This window comes from Choloepus didactylus, chromosome 5, assembly GCF_015220235.1.
Source record: "Choloepus didactylus isolate mChoDid1 chromosome 5, mChoDid1.pri, whole genome shotgun sequence".
Lineage (NCBI taxonomy): Eukaryota > Metazoa > Chordata > Mammalia > Pilosa > Megalonychidae > Choloepus > Choloepus didactylus.
In genome coordinates, this window is record NC_051311.1 from 10,066,174 (window position 1) to 10,091,951 (window position 25,778).

The window sequence follows — 25,778 nt, forward strand, 5'->3', positions numbered from 1 at the left end:
AAATGGAGGTACTGGTTTCCCTATGGATTTCCAACTCATGAAGGGCTCAGCTTCTCCCACCTTCCATAAATAGGGAGTAAAAGTGTTAGGGAGAGTTTCCGAAATGCTGGTCAGTAAACAAGCCACATCAGAGCCTCAGGTGGCTGGCTGAAAATACAGCTTCTGGGGCCCTGGGCCCACAAAACCAACATCTTTAAGGGTGGGCCCAGGAATCTTTATTTGTCCCAAGCACACCCAGGTTTTGCACTCACTGTATTAGAAAGTGTCCTAATTCTAAATATCAACCATCAGGGCTTAGCCGGGGATGGCGAATAGGATGGACAAATGGGATTTCAGGTGGGCAAGTAGGATGAGGGTCCATCAGAGGCCGCAAGGGCCTGGACTCCAGGGTGGCTGCAGATGCTGGAGCAGGGATTTCGGACATAGCCCAGGACAGGGCTTTAGATGCAGTGAGCAAGGCAGGAACCCAGTTTCTTGTGCTGAGTCATAAGTTTGGGACTAGGCCCTGGAGTCATGGCAGGAGTTGGACTATCTGACGTGGGGCAATGCTGGGTTCCAACACATTGGACTGGAGCTTTGAAGGCATTCACGTCCAAGGAGGGGCTTGAGGGTGGGGTTCCCCTGTGGGGAGTGAGGACTTGAAGGAGGAGAGGCCAGCAGGGCCTGGTGGATCTAGGATCGAGAGTCACAGGCAGCCCTGGCAGAACATGCATTTCCTTTTCTCTCCAGATGACAGTCATTTCTGTTCTCAAGCCAGTTTCCTTATGCATTGTCGCCCTGCTCGTCTTGCTCTTAACTATGCTTCTCAATTCTTTCTGCAATAGTTTGGGGATTTTTTATTAACTTGTTGAGTTAAAAAGGTCTCTTGTGGTTTGGCAAACCTAATTTGTTTATGAACGTTTTGATCATTTCTTTCCCTTTCTGTCCACTATTAAAAACAAAATTCTTGGCATTCAAATATTTCATTAGGATGAGCAGATTTTAAAAATGAAAAGACTATGCACACAAATTGCAGGCAGAATTCAGGATACAAGGAAACACTTTGAGACTGTGTGAGTCCATGGACAAACACTGACTGATCCTTCCAGCCCCATCGCTTCTGGAAGGATTAAGACATGCCCAAAAAGCCATTAGTACTATGTCTAGAAACTTAGCACTCAGTATGGAACTTACTATTACTGTGCTCTAGTACTAAGTAATTATTTTTACTGGCCAGTGGTTCTCAAACTTTAGCGTGACTCAGAATCACCTGGAGAGCTCCTTGAACAGATTGCCGGGCCCACCCTCGGAGATTCTGATTCAGTAGGACTGGGATGGAGCCCAGGAATCTGCTTTCCTAACAAGTCCCAGGTGAAGCTGACCTTGGTGGTCCAGAACTGCACTTTGAGAAGGCCTGTCCCTCAGGCCACCTGCCAGAGCACCCGACAGGACCACCCGTCCCTCCAGCAGTTGCTTGTACTCCCAGGCACAGAGCTCTGAACCCAAAGAAAGGACTTCACAGCACAAGGATGAGTTCTTTCCTCTTACTCTCTTTCTTGATGTACATTCCCATTCTGAACTTGTGATGAAGTTGCTCGTTTGGGAATTCGTTCTTGCTCCTTCTGTGGCTGGATGTGATGGGGCAATGGCAGTAAATAGATTCCAGGAGAAATCACAGTGTTTCTATTGAGAACCATTAAGAGGTGGTGGAGAATCATGGAAAGAGCCTGGGATCCTGCTCCAACTCTCACCTCCGCCCTACACCTCACTCTGTTATATTGTGTTCATGGTGTTTTTCATAATCTGAAACTATATTGTCTAGTGTCTTGTTTTTTCATTGACTCTCCCCCGTGGAGGGCAGGGACTTTTTCTTTGGGTTCATGATGGTGACTGGCCCATGATGCATTTTGAATGCTCAGCCCATATCTGCACCATGAGTGAATGAATGATAGAAATGCACATGAAGCCCCTGCTGACGTTAACAGTAACAGCTAACTTCATGCATCATTTCATCTTTCCATTCACTTTCAAGGGAGGGGTTAGCACCCCAATTTAATAGAAGTGGATGGAAATGGAAACTCGGAAAGGTTCATGAACTTGCCCACAGTCATTCTTGCTTCTTAATTGCATGACTTTGTTCTCTTGCAGCCAAGCTCCCTCGGCTTCCTGTCTTAAATGGACCCCTCGCTGAGTTCTGCAGGCTGGGATTTGGGGTCCCCACCCTGTTAGCACCAGACACCCCCCCCCCCCCCAGCTTCCCAAAGCCCACATCACATTTGGGGCTCGTACAACTGAGCTAAATCGCTTGCTTCTTGCTCTTGAGTCTCTTTATGGCTGACCAAGTCATTCCTGCATTCACAGGCAATTTTACCAGCTTCCTTCTGGTTTCTGCTCAGCACTGTCTTCTGCCTCGTCCAGAGACCTTTTCAACACAAGCTCACACAGCTTCCCGCTTCCACACCCCTCGCTTAGCCCACCTTGCCTTCCACTTTAAAGCAACCAGGGATGGGAAGGGTGGGATTGCCCTCATTTTTTTTCCACTTCCTCTGAGCTAACCTCCACACTGCCTGTGCCCCCCTAACTGCCCCCTGGAGGAAGAGGGCACCTCCCTGGGGCAAACCCTTCTTTGCCCTTAGCTCTCCCTGGGACCACACCACCCCTCTCCCTCCGGCATCTTCCATCCCTATCGGAGAATTCTTCCCCCGGGCCGCAAACATGCTCAGACAGTCCTGGTTTGGGGGTTCCACTTCTCGTCAGTTCTGTGCCCCTCATTCCTCCAGGCAACACCCCAGCCTCCGCCTTCCCTTTCACTCCGACTCCGTGTCCCCATCTGTGTTCTGCCTTATCCAGCATAATCCATTCACTGAAATGAGCCAGTTCTTCTGGTTGTCCCTCCTTCAGCCCCCGTCCACCCACCTTCCTCCACCGGGGTCCACCTTCCACGCCGCCCCCCTTTTCCCGCCTTGCTCTGTGGCTGTCGGTGTCTGGTGCCCCCCCCACCTGGAGGACAATGTCCAGACCCCATCTGACCCCTGAGACCCCTTACATGGACCCCTCTCTAGCATATTTCTGCCTCTTATTTCCCCGGTTCCTGGGCCTTAGCCACACAGAATTTCTAGATGCTCCTCAAAGGTGTTACACGCTTCTGTCACCTCTCCCGAGAAGGTGCTTCCAAGGTGGACCAGGCCATCGCCTCTGTTTCCAGACTTTTACTGTGAAACGTGCCTCGCCATAGAGTCACTACCCATCTGTCTCCTCCACCAATACCCCCGGCTGCCTCTCCCCTACCATGGATGAGCGCTCTCCTGCCCACCTTTCTCTCCCTAGGGATCAGCATGTTGGTTAGCACCTGGAGGTATTTGTTAAACCAACAGGAACTGGGTCTGGCCGTGTTTTTGCCACCTGCCTTTGGCCTTGAGCTGATGGCTCAGCCCCCTGGCACTCAGCTGCCTCACCCTAAGTGGGGCAAGTCTGTCAGATCACTTTGAGCAGTAACCTGTGAGTGCCCTGACTTTTGCAAACTGTGCTGTGCATCCTAAAGACAGCATCTCTCTTTTTATGGCCAGGAAGAATCAAATCAATTGCAGAAGACTCTGGCGAGTAGCATTGAAGAGAATTTTTCCTTAAACCCCTCTGCAAATAATTTTTCAGCAAGAGGCTCAGTTGGGGAGTAAGCCCCTTGGCAAGGAGCACAGTGGCTTGCTACCCGGTATCCTAGAAGCCTACAAGGTTTCTGCTTTATCCAGAGCACCAGAGAGGAGCAGCCCATTTTAGAGTCATAACCTCTGAGGACTGCAAGAGACCGGCAGGGCCATGGGATGCTCAGCTCTCATCCAGAGCACACATGAGGTGGAAAGGAATCAGTGAGGTGGCCCCACTGATATGGGAAAGAATGAGCCCAGTTTGCAGGCATCAGAGAGGGAGCTGTTATTAGCACTCAAGTTAAAGAGTACGTGCCTCTATTTGATGCTCAAAAGTGGTTATATTTAACAGAATTATCACATTTAGTAGAATGTTTGGGTGAATCACATACTTAAGGATGTGTGTTGTGCTGTTTGCATGGATACTTCCATGCAAGCACTTGCTCTGTGTATTTCATTGCAAGCTCAATGAGATTTACTCTCTCCAGTCCTGGGGACTTGGCTTTCATAGGACATGCACCAAATATATGTTGTTAATGTCAAAAGCCAAAGGTAACAATGCTAATTTTTTTAAATGGCTTAAAAAAAAAAAGCACTGCTTTCTAGAAAGAATTATAAGCATTAAAATGCTGTGGAAACCAACGTTTGCTCCTCTGCTATGACCATCAGGGCAAGGATTCTGTTTGAAGTTAGAGAGCTGGTTTCTGACGGTGAAAGACAGGGGCTCGGGTTTGGCTTTGCAAACGTTGCTGTCGAAGGGAATGCCACAGGCACAGTGGAAGGTCACCTTCAATCCGGGTAGTAAGTGCTTGCATATTGCCTTTCAGTGAATTTAAGTAACAAATCCCTTCTGTTGGGCCACATTATCTGAGTTGAGAGAGGTTCCCAAGTTTAAAGTCTTCCCAAAAGGATGATGATTGGGGCAACATTTGCAAAAGTACAATCTGACATTCAGAATGAATGAGGGAGCATGGAACCCCGATGACCGTGAAAGGCGTCGGTCCAGAAGACTTTGCTGCCATCTGCTGGTGGGGACGGAAACTGCAGTCACCCTTCAGGAGCCCAGTGGGGGTTGCCCCAGGACAGCAGAACTCGGGGTTCCAGGGCAAACAACAACTGAGAAACTTCGGGAGGTGCAGAGACGAATTCTGAGGGCTGGAGGAACCAGAGACAGTCAGTGAAAGTAGATTTTCCCCAATTGGCTCAAAAGGACAAAGAGGGGGGGCACAGGAGGAAGCCGAGGAAGCTGGTGGGAGCTGCCAATTGCTCTGCACGCAGGACCCTGTGGCCAACATGCAGCAGCTAAATCCGCTGGGCGTGCAGCAGCCCTCGGCCCTTACAGACGTGCTTTTCTACTTCCTAACTGAGCCAAAAGAGGTGGGAAGGTTTCTGGCACAGCTCTCTGAGTTTGCCACCATCAATCAGCTCAGTCTTGTTCCCCTCAGGAGCATAGTGAAAAACCTCCTTCTGGTTCCAAATGGTGCCTTGAAGAAGAGTCTCACAGCCGAGCAGGGCTGAGCTGATTTCATAACTCTGGGTCTTAGTGAGGACAAAGCTACTTACTTTTCTGAAAAGTGAAAGCAGAATTGCCCTGCCCTGGCTCGATGGGCCAGAGGTCAGACTGATGATTAACCAGCTTGTTAGATATGGTGTGGAAATTTGGAGCGACAGCTGGGAGCAGCGAATTGGAGAAAGTGGGAGGATTTTTTTTTACAATGGAAGTTGGTTGTTAAAAAAGGAAACCAAACTTAAAATTTGCATATAGAATTAACCTTGCCTGAGTTCAACAGCTTCCTACACCAGAGGGAGCATCTCAGAACCAGCATGGAGTGTTTCAGCTGATTTCTGTCCCCCTACGTCTCTACCTTGCCCCTTTTCCTTCCCTGGGTGACTGGTCTGAGAGACACTTCACTCTCAGGCCCGCTAGGTGTTCCGTTTTGCCTCCCTTGGTTCTTGGATGTCCAGGTACAAAGGTTTTGGAGGGGCAGGGGTGGGGGACAAGGACCAAAAAACATCAACAGGGTTAAGTACTTTAAAAGCCCTGCTTAGTCACCCTGTAAACTCCACTGTTAAGAGAACCACCACCTAAATCCCAGGATACTTTTTAAGATATTCAAACAGACTACTGCTTCTCTGATTCTGGAGAGAAAACAAGTTGAGTCATTTTGACACCTCCCCATCAAAGCTCCAGAGTAAGCAAATGGTGCTATCACCAGCAATACACACAGACCCCCCCCCCACCCAGCCCCCACCCCGGCCCCAGTAAAGCAAAAGCTCATTAATGGCTGAGAAAGGGGCAGCCTTTATGTAAATGACACCTATGGAGAGCCCCAACGATTTCTACAGACTCTTGTATTTGTGGTAGTGATGCATTGCTAATCTGTTTTTAATGGGACATGTGTGTATTATGCATGATTGGTCTTTTCTGAAAAGAATTGAGACAGAACTCCATCCCCAGTTCTGGTTTTGCCCTGTTGTGTTATAATAAGGCAGGCCTTTTGAGGCTAGTTTAGCTTATTTTGGTTGAAGCTGACCTTCTCTGTTGGAAGGTGATGAATAAAAAAGGTTCTGAATTGAAAAAAAAAAAAAAGGACAAAGGGGGAATTCATTTTATAATTTCTGAATTTTTCGGTGGTACCACTCAAACCTGACATTTTGCTTAATAGCTTAATGCAAGTGCAGGAATTCTAGGTAGTAGGTCTGGAGACAGCATGGTTCCAGTGAGTCATGGGGTAAAATATATAGTAGTAACCTCTCTGAGCCTCAGTTTTCTCATTTGTGATTGACAGAAATCAGCTGAAACACTCCATGCTGGTTCTAACACACTCCATCTCTTGTAGGAAGTTGTTGAACTCAGGCAAGTTTAATTCTATACACAAATTTTCAGTTTGGTTTCCTTTTTTAACAACCAACTTTAATTGTAAAAAAAGTACTCCCCACTTTCTCTTAGAATCTGCATGTGTTTTGTCTCTCATTGTCCTTTCTGCAAAGACCAGCAGAATAACTCGTCCAGACGCCGTCTCCCGGGTTTGGGGAGCCCCGGCTTTTGATGGTAGCTTGAAGGAACACGCCCCTTGCTTAGAATAACTTCTCAAGTAGCCATTTCTTGGGGGTCAGGGATTCGGTTGGGGGCAAAAGGGAACGGAGAGGTCTGTGTGATCCTTGTGGAGAGATTGGACAGCTTCACCCCTTTTCTGTCCACTGACAAGGAGATGGATGGTGTCCAGCATTTATGGCTTCTCATTGTAGGACCACTGGCCATTTAGGGTCAGCTAACAGGGTCCACAAATTCCTCTGAGGGGTCTACCATAAGTTTTACCCTTGGGAAGACGGTTGCTGCAAAGGAGAGGCTAGGCCTCCCTATGGTTGTGCCTAAGAGCCTCCTCCCGAATGCCTCTTTGTTGCTCAGATGTGGCCCTCTCTCTCTGGCTAAGCCAACTTGAAAGGTGAAATCACTGCCCTCCCCCCTACGTGGGATCAGACACGCAGGGGAGTGAATCTCCCTGGCAACGTGGAATATGACTCCCAGAGAGGAATGTAGACCCGGCATCGTGGGACGGAGAACATCTTCTTGACCAAAAGGGGGATGTGAAAGGAAATGAAATAAGCTTCAGTGGCAGAGAGATTCCAAAAGGAGCCGAGAGGTCACTCTGGTGGGCACTCTTACGCACACTTTAGACAACCCTTTTTAGGTTCTAAAGAATTGGGGTAGCTGGTGGTGGATACCTGAAACTATCAAACTACAACCCAGAACCCATGAATCTCGAAGACAGTTGTATAAAAATGTAGCTTATGAGGGGTGACAATGGGATTGGGAAAGCCATAAGGACCACACTCCACTTTGTCTAGTTTATGGATGGATGAGTAGAAAAATAGGGGAAGGAAACAAACAGACAAAGGTACCCAGTGTTCTTTTTTACTTCAATTGCTCTTTTTCACTCTAATTATTATTCTTGTTATTTTTGTGTGTGTGCTAATGAAGGTGTCAGGGATTGATTTAGGTGATGAATGTACAACTATGTAATGGTACTGTAAACAATCGAAAGTACGATTTGTTTTGTATGACTGCGTGGTATGTGAATATATCTCAATAAAATGAAGATTAAAAAAAAAAATTCCTCTGATGGGTGGGAGCAGAAGAAGAAAGGGCTGGCATCACACACACACACATGCACACACAATGCACGCACACACACAATGGGTGTGGCTGGTAACTATTGTTCTGTGTAACAATCCTTATTTAAAATCATGAAGACCCGTGAAAAGTCACATGGTACAGATCTTAGAACCCAAATTTGGCCGCCTGCCCCTCACCTTATCTCTGCAAGTCTTCCAGCTGAACAGGAAAGCTCGTGCTGGTTTCTTTCCCTCAACAATTCCTTCCCTGTCTGGACTGGGGCCGTGTGCTCTGCACAGGGGTTTCTGGGCAGTGGCTAGATGGACATGGTTCCTACCCCATGGAGCACCTAGCCACCCTACAGACAGAAGCCTCTCCCACTCCCCTAGAAGAGACGTGTAGGGTGTTTGCACGGCCGGGGGCCTCTGGGTCTTTTCCTCCGTCCTGTCTGCCCACCGTAAGCCCCCCGAAGGCCCGGAGAGCCCCTGGTCAGTGCCCCACTCCACAGCTCGAAGCCACTGGAGAATAGAAACACCCTTCTCTCAGCCCTTACCCATTAGGGTGGGAGGAGGAGGTTGAAAAAGGGAGATGGTCAAGAAACTCTGCCTTCCACGAGTTGCAAAGCCACAGGTCTCACAGCTATTAATGCTGCCACATGAGAATAATGCCAGACACGTTCCCTCATCTGACAAACGGGGGAGTGACTCCGATTTCTTGTGAGGATAGAGACGTGACAGATAGGAAGGCTTTGAAAAGTTAAAAAGCAGAAGTGAAAACTATTACTGATAATGTGGTAAGAAGTGCTTACGATGGATCATGTAACTGATTTCTTAAATCCTTTAGAAATTTAACCGTTTTTTTAAATATCCTTTTCCTGATACTAAAATTGTTACCAGTCATTGTTTGCCACCACCACAATAAATCACATGAATTGTTAGGATAAAAAAAATTTTTTAAGGTGATTTGAACTCATGATAAATTAATTGGGGCTTTATATTTAACTGTGATATATATATATATATATATATATATATATATATATATACACACATAACATGAATGTCCCATTTTTGCCACTTCCAAGTTGTACAGTTCAATGGAATTAATTATATTCAAAATGTTGTGTTCCCATCACCGCCATCTGTTACCAACACTTTCCCATTGCCCCAGTAAGAAATTCTACAATAACTCCCCCTCCCCACCCCCAACCTGTCTCTATGATTTGGCTTATTCTAGATATTTCATATAAGTGGAACCACACAATGTTGGTTCTTTTGTGTCCAGCTCACTTCACAAGCTTAATGTTTTCAAGGTTCATACAGCTGTAGTGTGCATCAGAACTTCATTCATTCTTACGGCCGGATAATATTCCCTTGCGGGTTCCTACCACACTTTGTTTATCCTTTTGTCTGGTTATGGATGCATCAGTTGACTGTACAACTGCTTCTTCCCAGCACCCTCAGATTCAGAAGGAGTCCCAGTATATCAAGTACCTGTGCTGTGACGACGCAAGAGCCCTGAACCAGTGGGTCACGGGGATCAGGATCGCCAAGGTGAGGCCCCGGCCGCCCCCACCCTGAGTTTGCACCGCGGCCCCTGGCTGGGCTCCGGCCTTTGAGCCTGCGTGGGGCAGATGTGCGGTTATCCCCAGCTGCCTTGCGGCATTATCTTGTTTATTTGCCCGTGAGATTTTTAAAATAGGTGGGAGTGGTGAAAGCCCAGGCCTCTCCGGTGACCTGGGAGGGAAGGTGTATCTTCACCTGAGACTTTCCAGATATTTAGTCATAGGGATTATCGCCAGCTTAGTGTGCAACTGAGAAAAACAACATTTAATTGACAGGAGAGTTGTACAGCAACACGTCATCAGAATTGGGTGGCTGAAGCTCTCTAATGCAGAGATAAAAGTATTAACTGACTTTGCTGATCTGGGAAGTTATTTAACATGAGAAACAACAATTTGTGAATTTTTTATTGAAATACTTATACAAAAAAAAAAAAACTCAGGCAAGGGGTAAAAAGAGTAGTCGTGGGATAACTCTTTTCTTGACGTGTATATTGCGATTAACTGCAGAATGCAGTGTAAGTGGAGTCTTCTCTTTCTTCTTTTTTCTTTTCCCTTCCTAGTATGGAAAGACCCTCTATGATAACTACCAGCGGGCCGTGGCCAGGGCTGGACTTGCCTCCCGGTGGACACACCTGGGTCCTGCCAACCCAGCTCCGCCGGCGCAGCCTTCCACAGGTACCAGGCGAGGAGAAGTCCTGATGCGTACTTAAAAACTCTGAACTCATGCTCGAGACTTATCCAACATGTTCTGTAAAAATAGAGCTGTGTAGACACTGTATAGAAGGTTTCTCTCCCGACGGTCAAGAGAGCCCACCAGCATCTGTTTCTTTATGGGTACTTTTTGCAAGCCTCTGACCCCTTTTCCATGATCTGCTGGTGGACTTGGTGGTGATCCCCAGTTTGGGGTGACCCGCGAGGAGCCTCCTTGGGGTGTAGATGTTACACTTGTCCAAGGCTCCGTCCATGCCCTGGGGGCGCTCAGACACGGGGACGGGAGCGTTCGCCGGTGTTTTGCTGTAGTGACATCCTGTCTAGTGTCCCAGTCCTGGGCAACACGTTGTAAGGGTCACACAACAGTTACTCACTCGTGTTTTTAAGAGGGAGAACAGAACACCAAGGGACGGGGTGGGCCACGCCACTGCTTCCCGTCCACTGTTTCTATTCTAATAAGAGCCCTACAGAGTTAGGTCCTTAGCTGGTTTCACAGCTGAGGAACCTGAAGTGGGAGACGTTGGTAACTAGAATCTTCTAAGAGGCTGAGCCATGATTCCCACACACTGTCTTCATGATAAATACCGGCTGAAAGAACTGAGAACAGTTGCTCCAGAGGGCTCCTGATCACTGCCTCCTGCTATTATGGGATGGGCCTATGCACAGCTAGCGTGCATTTCCCCTCTGTCACCTCAAGGGGAAAAACCAGCTTCAAAGTGTGGGAGTGACCATGAGAGGGATTTGACCCAGTGTTCAAAGAGCCTTTCATTAGATCCATCTGGCAGTCTGGCTGCCCCGGGGAATGGTGAGTTCGTGCCAAGTTGGAGACTATCCCAGCACCCTGCTTTCTTCAGCACATTTAACACAATTTGTGATTCTTTTCTGCATTCATTATCCTGTTTATTGCCTGTGTCCTCCGCTGGACTTTGTGTCTTGGAAGGGCAAAGACCTTTCCTGCTTGTCCCACATCGTGTCCTGAGAGGTTCCAGGTCTGGCATTTGGGAAATACGTGCTGAATTAATAAATAAAGGGCTGCTGAGACTGGTTGGGAGGTGGGTCTTGATGGCCTTAGAAGGCAGCCTTCAAATCAAACCTCGGAGACTCTAAATTCCGTTCATCCTCGGGCTTGGGTGTGAGATTCCTCCTGAAGTGTCGAAACCTTCAGGTTTCCTCGAATGAAGAGGTGGGCTCTCTTAGCCACTCTGGAGGCCACCCGGGGTGCCCCTTGGCCTCGTTCCCCAGATAGATCCCTCTGCCCCAAACCGCTGTGGTCTTCCAGTCGGCCAAATCGGTGTCGTGGGCTCCCTGCGTTCACGGGCCTCTCCCTCCCTCCTCTCTCTGCAGCCAGAGTCATCACCTTCTTACATGGAAACCTGATTTCTCCCCTCCCCAAAGCCCTTCAGAGGCTTCCTGCTGCTCTCAGGTGAAGTCCCAAATCCTTCGCTCTTTCCTCCTCTCTGTCTTCCCAACACACAGGCCTTTTGTTTTCCCCAGTTCTTCAAAGCCCGAGCCCCAGCCTTCCTCGGGGACTCCGCAGATGCTGTTCCCTCCAGTTACGCTGCTCCTGCCTGTAGGACAGTTGTAACTAACAAGGCCGGGGTTCCCTGAGGATGCTGGAGTCACTCGGGAGGGGCTGGGGAGTAAGCCCCCGTCTCACTCACCTCTTGCCTCCTCGTCTTTCCTGACGTAGATTCTCTGGTGATCTAGAATCCCCTTCCGCCTACTTCCACTCCTTCCTCTTCTTTTGCCTTTTCCTCCTTCAACTTTCCTGGCGAAACCTGCAGAGGGAGGTCAAGGTTGCTGGCTGGGAGTCACAACGCAACGTGGCATGCGTGTTCCTGGCCGCGATTACCAAACGGAAACAACACCGAGGCCTTCTTCTAGAGCCAGCGTCTTCAGCAAGGAACTTGGCCCAGATCGATGGCAGTCTTTTCCTTTCACATTAGGGAACAGCCATGGAGGCTTTTATTGTACTTACGAAATGTTGACTTTAGCAACTATTTTGTCAGGACTGTTTACATGGCAATTGACAGAAATCCAATTCAACCTAGTTTAAGCAATAAAAGGGGGGGGGGGTGAGGATTTATTAACTCACAAAACTGGAAAGTTCAAGGGTAGCTGGTTTCAGGCACGGTGAGATCCAGGGGTTTAATTGATGTTACCGGGATTCGGCTCCATTCTCAGGCAGACTCCCCAGGATGTGGCAGGGATTGACACTGACAGCTGCAGGCTTGTGTTTTCCATGCAGCTAAAAACCTTAGCACAAAGAAGTTGCTCTGGATAATTCCCCAGCAGGGCTCTGTTCCGGCCTCTTCCAAGAGGCTCTGAGACAGGCACCCTTCCCAGGCTGAGGGGCAGAGTCAGCATCGTCCCAGACGTGGTTCAGTGAAGCAGGGTGCTCCGTCCCCCTCTTTGGAAGGCACCTGAGTCCTGTAAAACACTTGGGTTCCCAAGCTGGATAAACTTCCAACCCCTGATTCCTTTGAGGGCTCCTTGAGGGATATGGGAGAGGCTGATGCTGCTTGTCAGCCGGGGCTCTTCGTCAGCAGGCCCAGGACACACTGGGTCCCGGGTTGGTGGCACCTACAGGATATATGGATAACAGATTCAGCCAGTGCCCACGAGTCGTCTCAGGGTGGGGCAGAGCCCCCAGAACATACTGGAGTCCCTGGTAAGTGGCGGATGGAAGCTTGGAGCATTTGGGATATTACTATAAAGGTGATCCCATTTGTTCTTAGACTGGTGAAGACCAGGATACCCTTGTTATATAAAAATGTGCAACATGTTGTCGGGTATGTGTTTGGACAAAGGCAGGAAAAAGAAAATATAATTTTTGTCCTTTGTTAGAATGCCTTTTGCATCATATAATGATTGTGTCTGAGTTGGGTTTGGAATACACCCCGGCAAGTTTAACTTTCAATTTACCTCCTTTAATCATGGGATGGAATATTGTTGAAGTGGTGCCAAAAAAAAAAAAAAAGTTTGTACAATAGGATTAAAACAAATGAGAAAATGGGGGGAAAAATTGCCCTCTAAAGGAATCCCCCCCAATAGTCTTCAAAATTCAATTTTAATTTTGTATAAAAGTTTTCACATTTTACATAAGGAAAGGATTTTGAATATGTAAAGGAAAAGGGAAGAGGAAAAAGGGGAAGAGAACAGAACAAAGGAAATGAGAAGATGGGGCAGTTTGGAATCTAAGCTTAAATTCTTTCCTGATACTTCCCGAGCTAAGATGTGGCTGGTTCGAGGGCCGTGTTTCCCTAGCCTTAGAGATGGGGGAGTCTCCTGCTGGGGGTCCCCATCTCCATTCCGACAGCGATGAGCTGACCCCCCAGGGGCAAGAGCAGCCACTGTGGGCACAGAGATGGCAGCTCTTGCTGAGTAAGGAAGGTGGATTTTAGAATGAGAAGGCTGACCACAGTGAAAGTTGTCGTAACTGGTTCTACCATTTTAAATTTATAAATGGACACTAATACCTTTTTTCTTTTTCCTTTTAAATAATTTCAAACTTACAGAAAAGTTGCAAGAATAGGAGACAGAACCCCAGGCACCCTTTATCCAGAGTGATCAATATTGAATATTTTGCCCCGTTTGCTTTATAGTTTTCTTTCTCCCCACTCCTCCCCTTGCTCTATAATGTGTTACACATACACATATTTTTTTCTGAATCATTTGAGAGTAGATTGTTTGAATCATACCCTTTTACCCCTTAAATTTTCAGTTTGCGTTTCCTGAAAACAAGACTATTTCTCTTACTAACCATAATTCAGTTATCGAATTCAGAAATTTTGATATTCATAGAAACTTGTGCATAAACTACAGTCCATATTCCAGTTTTGCCAAATGTCTTTAGTAATCTCCATTACAGCATCATTTTTTCCTGGTAGAGGATTTGGTTAAAGATCACCCATTGCATTGAGTCATCTGCCTCCTTCCGGAACAGTCCCTCAGCCTTCCTCTGTCTTTCAATACATTACCAACTTTTAAGAATGCAGCCATTTGCTTTAGAGAGTGCTCCTCGATTTGGATTTTCTGTTGTCTCCTCATAATTCGTTTGTGCATTTTTGCATTTGGGGCTGGGCTCCTATGTGCGTGCTATTGTGTGCTTCTCGGGGCACTGTAGTTGGAGGTGTCCGTATCTATTTGCCTTGTTGAAAACTAATTTTGACCACTTGGCTAAGATATCATCCAGTTTCTCTCCTGCCTGGATGGTATTTTTTGCTTTGTACTTAATCATTTGTGGAGAGACTTCTTTGAGAGTATGGAAATACCCCACGCCTCATCAAACTCTCCCTTCCTCTTCCCAGTGTCCAGAAATTCCTGACCAGCCTTCTTTGACTTATTAGGTCGATTCATGGGTTTATCAAATCATTGGAAAAATATTTGAAGAAGCAAGTAAACAGTCAGTTTGGCGATATTTGATGGAATCCCTGGTCCTGGGCATCATGGTAGTTACTATCTGCAGTGAGGAGTAGAAGATCCTGACGTGGGGGGTGCAGGGCAGCAGCGGGAGTGGCCGCTGGGTGTGGGAAACTGGCCATCCCCACCAGGATGCAATCCCAGCTCCAGAGAAATCAACACTTGGCTGCTTTTAGCTGACTCTCTGAGAACTGCCAAGCCTCATTCACTCACACTTTTTCAGGGAAAGGGCTAAGGAAAATAAATATGGATGCATATCTGAATTCTGGAAAAATAAAATCTGATTCCGGGGTCTATCTGGGGGTCTGCACAGTTTGCCCATCCCCCACCCACACTTTCTGTGTCCATAGTGCTTTGTGTTGAGGACAATGTCCAAAACTTGTTCCTCTATTCAGCATGGGTAAATACATTTCAGGAAAAAGAAAAAAATCTTCAACAACGAGAATTAATAAGAGAGAGGTTTTCAGGGTTTAGTCTCTAATGACCAGGAACTTTCAAAAAGCAGAGCATGCTATTCTCTAGGCCCCCAGTTACTCCACAGCCTTTCTAGAGTACCCACTTCCCTGGATCTTTTGCTGAATCTCTTACCGTGTTCTGCCAAAGAACCCCAGGTGATGGCAAGGCCCTTTGAAGGTGTAACTACTCCACACTTTCAGATGAACTTTCAAGAATGTTGACAATGCCTCACCCAGTCATCTTCTCTCTGTTCTTGCTTCTCAGGACCTAAAACAGGTGCCATGCAGCCCAACGGCCAGCTCCCCCAGGCCACCCCCTCCGTGAGCTCCATCCTCCAGGAGGCCCAGGGACACGCTGACACCACCAAGGTATGGCCATACAGCCACTGACATAAATACTACCAAACTGCCACCCATTAACCCCGTATTCTAGGCCGTCAGCAGCAGGCTAGTAACTGCTTATTTAAAACGAGAAATTGTGGTTCCAACAACTAAGAAATCACTGTAATTCCATTTAGGTATCTGCTTTCTTTCTTTTTTATTTTATTTTTAAAGTTATATAGGCCATAATCAAAAGTCAAAACCAGCTAATAATCATGCCACATTGTGTAAGAATTTTTCTTAAATGCTGGAGATTGGTAAATATTTTGTATTTAGTTGCATTTTATTTTGACTGAAATGAGTTTTTCTTGGGATAGTGAAGGGTTTTTACCACTCCCTGAAAGTACCAAATAAGTTTTAAGCCCTTAGGATTGCTAAATAGTTTTTCCAAATAAATGGGGCAATCATTTAATCACAAGCTCTCTATTTAAGTACTAACTGGGCCCCAGAACCAGAATAGAAGGCTATTAGAAGGTTACACTATAAAATGAGCATTTTCTTTAAGTTATATTTTACTTTAACGTCTATGTACATCCTTGGGGTTATGTAGCAGAAACCACATTTTAAAACAATAGCTAAATTGGTATATTCTCCATGACTTTTTTTCAGTAGCACAGATTAATGAACTTTGATTTAAACCTAATAATTGTAGCTAATCATTGTAAATTGGCTACTAATCATACAAATAACACCTCAATTGAATATAAAAGTTCTGTTTATTATTTCCCATGTGATTCAAAACAACCTGACATACTTGTGACAACAGCATGGCACCCAGTGATTCCAGCGTATATTTTAGGTTCGTTAACTTTTCCCTTCCTTTTCATTTTTGCTCATGCCACCCCCCCCAGTGGTGGAAACAGTTAAATCTGGATATTTTATTGAACTTCTATTAAGTTTTGAGAACCATTGTAGACCTTTAAAAGCTGCATTTCTCTAATATTCGTATCTTCTCAAGTCTGACAATCTTGCCATACAATGTCCTTCCAGCTATTATTATTTTAATGATTTCCATAATGCCAGTTGAAGAGAAGCATTTAAAAATGCTGAGAATAATAAAGAATCCCAGAATAGAAATCACCAAACAATGTATGAACACCAATTGCCAAGCTGCCTGTTCTGAAATAAAAAATACATCACCAGTTAATCAGCTTATCATGCTAAGTAAATAAACTAAATAAAATAGAAACTCAATCCTGAAGGCACATTGTTAGGGGAAAAAAAACTTCTAAATTTAATCTTCAGTGGTATGATGTTATTAGGCCAAAATAGGAAGAAAATGGAAGCCTGATAAAATGTAGGTTGGAAATGATAATGGTCACTAAACAGAGGGATTCAATGCAGCTGCTTGAAATTCTTGGAGAAGCTGCAATGCATAAATATAAATTATTATCATTTGTTCCACTCTCGGCAGGGACTTAACTAAGTTTGGTGTCCTGGCTCACCAGTGGCACCTGCCTCATGATTTTAATTTTGAGAATGTGTTAAACTGTTTATCTCATTTGATTTCCCCTCACCCATGAGCCTGAGATAGTAAAAGGTAAGATGCTCATTTTAGACTGGATCAACCAGCCCACTCTCATACAGGTAAGAACAGGTAAATCCAGGACACAGAACAGGGCTCCCAGCTCCTGTCTGGCCACACTGCCTTCGCCGAAGCTCAGCAGGCTCAAGAGATTGGGATACGGCCCTTCGTTCTCAGCTCCAGGAACGCAAGTTCTTTCCCAGGAAAGATCTCTTTTGTGCCCAATGTTTGCACAAAGATTGCCTGTAGTCCTCTATGTCTGGTTACTTTTTCCCTTCCTTCTCCTTTGTCCTTAGGCCATTTATGCCAGGAGGTTTTGAGAAAAAGATTTAGGAGGTCCCCAGTGTCACTGAGGGTATGGCACAGGGAGAAAATAATTTTACAGACCCATACCCCTGACCCCTGAGCTTCACAACCGGCTCAGCTCATACCAAGACAAGTTTTATCTCTGCAGATGCCTGCAACGCTGGTGGAATGTCTTTGGAGCTAGGGAGTGAGGGCAAAGTCCAGGGCTGCCATTCTGGTCCTTGTGGAGCTGCCTTTTAGCTGGTAGATAAATCCCATAACTAGCTAAGATGGAACTCCTGAATAAGGTGGGTTCCAAGGAGATTGTACAATCTCAGTATAATCGTAAGCACCTCACTGAAGATGGCAAAGCCTTCCATTTACAGACAGGTGGGATTTGCACACGAGGGTGATAACGTTATGGAGCATTTGAGGCCGTCCCCCTTGCCCAGGGCCAAGGGGAGCTCCTGAGCCGCTGGGCTCCAGGGGGGCAGCCAGGGCCGAAGTCACCTCCCAGCCACCCAGCCGCGGGAAGGCCACCTCGACGGACGGAGGCCGTTGCAATGACGCTCTTTTGCTCTGTTCAAGGATAAGAAGCCGGCCCCGGGGACCCACCACCCGGGGGCGCCGCGGGCCTGTCCGCTCCCGAAGGCCAGCCTGCCCCCGCCGCCCCCCGTGCGCCGATCCTCGGACGCCTGCGGCCCCGGGACCCCGGCCACGGCCCCGGGCCCCGGCTTCCCCGCGCCCCCCGACGACCTCCCGCCGCCGCCGCCGCCCGAGGAGGACGCGCTGCCCCCGCCGCCCCCGGACTTCCCCGAGGCGCCCCCGGACTTCGTGCCGCCCCCGCCGCCGGCGTCCGAGCGGGACGCGGGGGACTCGGGGTCTCCTCTGCCGCCGCCGCCCCCGCCGGCCCCGCCGGCCCCCGTCCCCGCCGCCAGGAAACTGCCCCCCGCTGTCCCCCAAAAGTCGCCCGTGCCCCCGAGCAGGCAGGAGAACCCGGGACCCCCCCGAGGGGGAGGAGGCGGGGAGCAGGACTTCATGGCGGATCTGATGCAGGCGCTGCAGAAGAAGCGCGGGAACGCGGCCTGAGCGCCTGCGCCCGCGGCCGCCCCAGGGTGCTTTTGCTGCTCTTTCTGGGACTCCTTGCTCAGCGCCGCTGCACTGCCCAGGGGCTCAGACTAGGGGTGAGGCGGCGCTTCTCCGGTTGCTCGAGAGCAGTCATAATCATTAACCGAGCACAGAAGTTAGGATATCCGCCTGAGTGTACGTATCTGTTCTATGTATTTTCACTTACATAGATTTTATCTTCCCTTCCAACTTAACTAAAATGTTTTATGTTCCTTCATTATATTATGTTCAAAAGCACCAAATTAAGAAATGTTATGTTTTCCTGGAGGTGGAATTTCTAGCAATAATTGTATAAATCTAATGCGAAATAAAAACTAAATGTTTTATAATGTACTTGACCTTTTAAAAATTGCTTTCAAAGTCTCTGTGTCTTTTAAACTTGTGTTGATCTTAAACCTGTTATCCATGACCTTCAGAATTTTCAGAAAATTCAAAGGAGATAAAACAAGAGAAGTGTGTGTGTGTTCAGCTGCTTTGTAACTCAGCACTTGTTTGTTTGGGGTCCTGGATAAATATTGGTTTTTGCTTTTTTTTTTTTTTTTAATGGTTGAATACCATAGTAATGGAAAAATCATTAGTTTAGATAAGTTTGGATTATCTATTATTGGGAAGCTACAAGTATCTTACAAATAAAAATTTAGGGACATGAAAAGGTAATCATATATTCTTCAACTTGGGATGTTTTCCCTAAGAGATAAATTTAATGCCCAATTTTAATAACAGTTTCCTGTTACCCTTACATCTCATCTCTTTCTAATTGGCTTTTGATAGGCCTTTCAAAAAGTTCTTAGTTTTACTTCCATGACACACACACATACAAATCTACACATATATATATATTATATACATTTGACTCAAAATCTTTTTAAAGTGGGTAAAAAAGAAATCGTAAAGAATACAATACTTTTTTAATTAAGGAAGGTGATTAATGTTTTAATATTTGGAAAAAAAATAAGCTTTAAGTTAACCAATATTGTTTCAGTTACATTTAAAACAAAAAAAAGCTAATTCAGTGATTAGAACCAAAAATATTTAGCAACTAAAACTGGTAAGGCACTCAAATTTTTCTTGAGTGTTGCTTGAATTAGGATAGAAGGTAAGTCTTATATTAAATCTCTCTCATGTACAGTAACTTTTCTCTGCATGTCTTTGTTTTATGATGTTCTTTTGATATCAGCTCCCATCAAAACACAGCTTTTCTAAAAAAATAAAAATAAATAAAAATTTTAAAAAGGCCTGTGGCTACACAAACTAGTCCAGGCTGCTCTTATCTTGATGTAGGTTAATGAACCAATCACTTGAGGCCCAAAACAGAAGATCCTTCTTGAGATTTGTTACCTGGATCTTACTTATCTTGATCAAAAGCACTCCCTGGTTAGCAGTTCAAGAAATGCATTAACAGTGTGTCTTGTCATACGTTAGAATTTTATTGCCAAGAGGCTGCAAACTTCCTTTTGCCACTTAAGGTAAGATACTCAGGGGTGCTGGGGATTAGGACATGGACGTGTTTGGGGGCCATTATTCTGCCTACCCACCCACCAAACTAGAAGCTTTATGCACAGATATTATTGTTAGAGCTGAATATTCTTTGAACCCCAGTACAAATGTTTAGACTCCTCGATCTGAATCACTCTGAAAGAAAAATGAACTTAATGCCTCATAATAAGCTTTAAAGAAAAAAAAATGCATTAATATTTTAGAAGAATAATTTAGAGTGCAGTATACTGTAATCTGTGTTCCAGAGTATGAAAAACCTTGATGGTGCTTCAGGACCATCTCTATACAAGAGAGCGTGAGGGTTTTCTCCATCCTGTACCCACAGAATCTTAAAGAGGAAGGAATCTTGGAACTGATCAGACCCAGTCTAGTAACCGGGATTCTGACTGCATGCAAGGAAACCAACCAGAGCATGCTCGAGCAAAAAGCAGGAATGTTTGACACAATTCCAAGGCACATGTCGATGGCCCGAGGTTAAGTATGTGCCTGGACTCTCGGGAGGACCTAGAACTGGAAATTCATAGTTCTCCACTCATTTCCCCTCCCTGCTGCTCTTCACACTTGTGCTTCATTGTCACTCTCTTTGCAAACATTGTCGCTCTGCATCCGCGCTCTGCTCTTAGGTCCCTGTAATAGAAGACAGTCCCTGCACAACTCCCAAGCTTCTACTGCCTCTCTCTAGAGGCCAGGACAGAGTGTCTCCCCACCCTACCTGGGAAAACTCTCAGAAAAAGAATCTCATTGGCCAGGCTGAGCCAAGTGCCATCTCTCATCAAATCATCTGTAGTCAGAAATGATAAAGGAGGACCAAGGGGGATGAGAGAGCACTGGGGAGGGGGAAGGGACGGATGTGGTCATCACGGACGTCACAGAAGCCATGAAAGTGTGACTTCACATTCCTAACTTTACCGAGAGGGAAGCAAGCCTGAAGATTGGCTTGGCCAAGGTCACACAGCCCGGACCCCACCCAGGTCTTCCAACACCCATCCATCCCATATCTTTCCTTTAGAGTGGAAAAAAAAACCTATAAAAATGCAAACTGATGCAAATGTTCGTGAGTTTTAGCTTTTGATGATATGTATCTTAGGAAAGCCTTTGAAGGGGATTAATTGATTTCATGGTCAAAATGTTTGACACAATTTTAACAGGCCAAAGTGCTGAACGGATCATGTCTCTCCATCCCTCTTCTGCCTCCATGGGGGTCAGTTCCAGCTCTCAGATGAGTACAAACCCACCGTGAAGGCCCTTTCAGCCAGGGAATTTTAGGAACCCAGGCTGGTGCCAGCTCATCTCGGGGCACACGTTTGCTCTCCCTGGTTTTAGGCACCAGCTCATGAGCTCTGTGTGATTCCCACTGAAGTGGAACAGAATGTTTGGTGTCTTCACCAACCCTACTTCTGCCTGAGGGAGACCCTGTAAGTCCACCCTGCAAGTGTAGCAAAATTTGCTCTCCTTTGTGGAAAGGTTTAGGCAGATGTTTGCGTGTGGGAGGAGTGGAAAGCCAGGGTGGGGTGGAGGGGAGGTGTGGGGATTAAGACTGTTCCCATAGCATGAAGCAAAGAACTACAGAACTTTCTCGTATAATGTTGCCATCAAGACAAGAACCCATTTATTAGACCAATTGCAACTAATACCCCAGGGTTTGATAAGAGTTTACAGGAAACATGATGCAACCTGCCTCGTGTTAGAACCTGAAATAACGAGATTTTACAGGAGGTCACTGAAGAGTGGGATGAATATTTATTAAGCCTCTAATGTGCGTTTTATAAAAATAATTTTTCTGATGATAGAAACTGTGGCTTACCATGGTTACTGAAATCATCAAATCCAATGGTGATTGAGCCTTTGAGGTTTGTTGAGACTTTTTTATGGCTTGATACATAGTCCATTTTCATAGATGATCCGTGTGTGTTGGGTACAATGTTCTATGTGTTCTTTAGAACAAGTTTGTTAAGCATGTTGCTCAAATCTATAGCCCAATTTTTGGTCTGCTCAATCCATCATTTTTTAAGAAGGATATATTGAAATCTCCTATGAAGGTGGATTTGACAATATCTTTTCATTGTTCTGGCACACTGTGCTTTATGTATTCTTACTGTGTTTGTTAGGTGCAAACAAGATTAGAAATGTTATGTCTTCCTGGTGAGTTGCACTGTACATCACTATGTAAGGCTTTTTGCTTTTTATCTTCTATAAGTATAGATATGCCACCTTTTTTCAGTTATTTCCCTGACAGGTCTCTTTCATTCAATTTACTTTCAAACTTTCTATGTCTTTATCTTCCAGGTTTGCTGCTTGTAAGTGGCACATAAGTGAATTTTCTTGTATTTATATCTAGTCCAGCAATCATTATCTTTTAATTTGATTTGTTCTTTTTACTCTTACTGTGATTATAAATCCATATTTATTTTTAACATCTTATTTTGTAGTTTCTACTTGTCTGGATTTTTCTGGGGTTCTCTCCCTCCCTTGTCCTCTTTTCATGCAACTGAAGATTTTTATTTTATTCCATTTTTTAATTTTCTTATTGGAAAGTTACACACTCAGTTTCTGTTCTTTTAATGGTTAGCTGTAAGTGATAATATCCATTATCAACAAAATCTAAAGTTAAAACAACCTTAAGCTGAACAATACAAGGACTTTGGAACATTTTAATTTCAATCACTGCCTCCCTCCCCCACTCATAACATATATGCTGTTGTCTTCCAGTATTTGAGTTATATCTCAGTTTCTGTTTGTCCTATGTCTTTCTTTCACTCTTATTCTTGAAAGATGATTTCATGGGGTATAAAATTCTGGGTTGACAGTAAGCACTCTTTTGAGGAGGGTGCCCCAGTATCTTCTATCTTCCCCTGCTGCATTCAAGGATACTGGTGTCAAATTATCAGTTTCTTTTTAGGTCCTCTCTTTTTCCCTCCTCTGGATGCTTTTAAGACCTTTACTTTGTCTTTGGTGCTTTTACACAGTGACTCTAAAGATGAGTTTCCTTTTATTTAAGTTGCTTGAGAATTTACTGAGGTTTCTGAATCTGCAAATATTTGGCTTTCACTTTTCTGGTATGTTTTTGTTTTCAAATATGCTTCTCCTCCATCACTTCTCCTGGAAATCTAATGATACTTATGTTAGGCCTTCTAATTTTATTTTCTGTATTTCTTAATTTTGCATATTTTTCCATTTCTTTATCTATTCTAGGTGAATTAATCAGATCTTAATGCCAATTCACTAATTCTCTTTTCAGCATAAGCTAATCTGTGTTTAACCGCTCCATTGAGTTTTAAAGTTTCAATTCTTAGTTTTTCATTTCTAGAGTTTCTATTTGGGTCTGTTATAGATCTTCCTCACCACTTTTTGATAGTCTCTTATTTTTTGCTCATACTTACATTGCTGTCTTACATATTTCTTAAAACACATTGACCATAGTTATGTTAAACTCTGTGTCTGATAATGCCAATATCTGATGTTCTTATGGGTCTTTTTCTGCTGTTTGTTGTTTCTGCTTTCACTCCTGTTTTCTTTCTTCATGTTTTTGTTATTTTTTTATTATGAGCTCACAGTCAATAGAACTTTATCTGAGGATTCTTAAATGCCTAAGTTAAAAGTATATTCTCTCAAAGAGGATCCTCAGTTGCTTCTGCCAAGGATCTGGCAGTAGTACCAAGCCAGGGTCCCTTTACAATACACAATTCCCTTCAGCTTTTTCATGCTGCACAGTCAGGGTGAATTGGGGCTGCAGATCTGCATGAGGGCTGACTTTGGGTTATGAATTCTCAATGGAGACCCGAAATGAAGTGCAGGCTTTGGGGGAAATCATCACCACCAGAGAACAGTATGAAGGCCATTAAGATTTCAAGAGTTCTGGGTGAGGTGGTAGCTTCCAATGTCATTAAACAGCTTCAACAGAGAGAATTAAAAGTTCAAATTCCTAAATTCAAGGACAAACTGAAAACAACTAACCTTCTCTGACAAGAATCTTATTTTTTACAGTCATTGCCCAAGATAGCCAAAACTCATGGGGGATGCTAAAACGGACCTTCAGTTGAATTCAGAGCCTCTACTGGCCTTGTATATAAAAATTTAAAAAGTGATTAGGCAGGACTCTAGTCTTCCTACGTCTAAGATGGAGTGGGATAAATGACTGAGGCTTTCAGCTAATCATTTTTTTCTATTTACATCCCATTTTCTTAACTACTTTCTCCATAATAGAAGCTGAACATTGATTCCTAACATTTTATTTCCATTTAGTCAGAATAACTGTTTTCTTTAAGAATGGCTAACTAAAATCACATGATTACCTTGCCCATTCCTCAAATCCTATTAAAAAGAATAAAATTGCAGCAGTGTTTTATCTCAAAATATTAATCCATTTGTTCTCAACATATTTCTCTCCTGCTCTCCTTTCTCATTTTACTCCGATGTTACCCTAAGTAAAAATTCAAAGGAAAAAAACCTATCTTTTAGGTCAAGAAGATTCTTTTCTCAGAAAAATGCTTGAAGAGCCAGTTTTTCACCCCTGAAAGAACAAGAGGAAACAAAGATAATACTTGTTTTCTACCCCCTTCCCACACTAACCCCATTAATAGCTGACATTTATCAAGTACATTCAGCCACTGTGTTGAACTCTTCATAGTCTTTATCTTATTTAATCCTCACAGTAACTCCAGGAGTTAAGTTTACTATTATCCCCACTTTAGAGCTGGGGAAATTGAGGCTTAAAAAAGTGAGTTGCCCAAGGCCACAGAACTTGATAGAAGGATCCAAACATGGATATCATTGAATTGAGAGCCTTTTAATTGTTTTATTTATAGTAGTACAGAGAGCTGAAGGGCAAGTCTTCACACTGAAAGGGCTGTTGAGAATCCATGGTAAATGACCTATACCCAGACAAATCCCAGGGACATACTGTGTGTGTGTGTGTGTGTCTGTGTGTGTGTACATAATACGTACATGGGTATAATGTATAGTGTATAAAATATTCCAAAGATGAGAGGGGAAACCAGGTTATGTTGGCATCAAAATTCTGATCCGCAATACAGGGTAATAAAATAATTTCAAAGTTCTTGGGGAAATCTAAATTTAAACTTGAAATTATATTGTCATTCAAGTAAAAGGCAAAATAAATACATTCAGGGAGATGGGGGGTCTAAGAAGAATTGCTGAAAGAAAATTATTTAAAGATGTATTCCAGCAAAAGGAAAATGAAACTAAAAATAAGCGATTAAATGAGATACAAGAAAAGAATACTGAGATAAGAAACCAGTAAAAATTGGAGTAAGCTCAAAGTAATTGTTGATAACATAGCTGTGAAGCTTAAATGCAATTGTTAAAACTTATTCTTAAGAAGGTAGAGGCTCAATGGTATTTTCAAATATAACAACTGGAACTTAAACTTCAGATGACTAAGGGGGGTGGGAGAAGGGAAGGAGGAATAAAAATGAGCTAAAGTTGTCTTATTCAACATTAATAGAAAAGATATTTTTTAAAAATTGAGGTATATCCACTACAAGAATAGAAAGAGGATTGAGACCTTCTAAACCTATTGAGGAACTGGGATGGGGGGAGGTGTGTGGGGGGAGTACAAAAAAAGTAACTCAGTTAATCCAGCTAAGGACAGGTAAGGAAAAAAAAAACAACAAAATTTAGAAGATGGTAGAAATAAGATATGAATTTGCCTCCACTCTAAGAACAGAAATATGTGTGAATTTAAGGTTAAATTCTCCTTTAAAAAAAAAGACTCACAGACTGAGTAAAAAAAAATACTACAGCTATGCATTCATAAAAAATAAAAAACATATCTATAACAAAAAGACTCAAAAATAGAAAATCTAACATAATGCAAAGATACAATAAAAATTTTGAGACAAAAATGGTCAATGTAACATTAATATGAGACAATATTGAATTCAAAGTCCCAAATACAAAGAAATATACTTTATATTCATAAATGTACCATCCACTAAGTGATGAACCTAAGTAATATAACAAAAATATACAAAGCAAAAAATTTATGGAGCCAAGGGTGACATAAAAAAAAATCTATATTTGAAAATGTAACAGTCTCTCACAAATTCAATAG

At 44.3% G+C, this 25,778-nt stretch overlaps 2 protein-coding genes and 1 pseudogene across 8 annotated transcripts in view; 2 read left to right on the forward strand and 1 right to left on the reverse strand.

Moving 5' to 3' along the window:
- The window catches only part of LOC119535549 (amyloid beta precursor protein binding family B member 1 interacting protein), a 113,357-nt gene extending 94,816 nt beyond the window's left edge, over positions 1-18,541 (forward strand). For 2 of the 3 annotated variants that reach the window (XM_037837903.1, XM_037837904.1), the window contains exons 11-14: positions 9,192-9,290; positions 9,862-9,976; positions 15,155-15,258; positions 17,669-18,169. In XM_037837903.1, the coding sequence (XP_037693831.1) occupies positions 9,192-9,290; positions 9,862-9,976; positions 15,155-15,258; positions 17,669-18,169 (819 nt within the window). Of the gene's footprint in view, positions 1-9,191; positions 9,291-9,861; positions 9,977-15,154; positions 15,259-17,668 lie in introns of all 3 variants that reach the window. The other variant, XM_037837905.1, reaches the window with a different exon arrangement.
- LOC119535544 (ankyrin repeat domain-containing protein 26-like) overlaps positions 1-25,778 on the reverse strand; it is a 961,331-nt gene that overhangs the window by 217,278 nt on the left and 718,275 nt on the right. The gene's annotated exons all lie outside the window — the stretch shown is intronic.
- LOC119535557 lies at positions 3,041-6,442 on the forward strand (annotated as a pseudogene).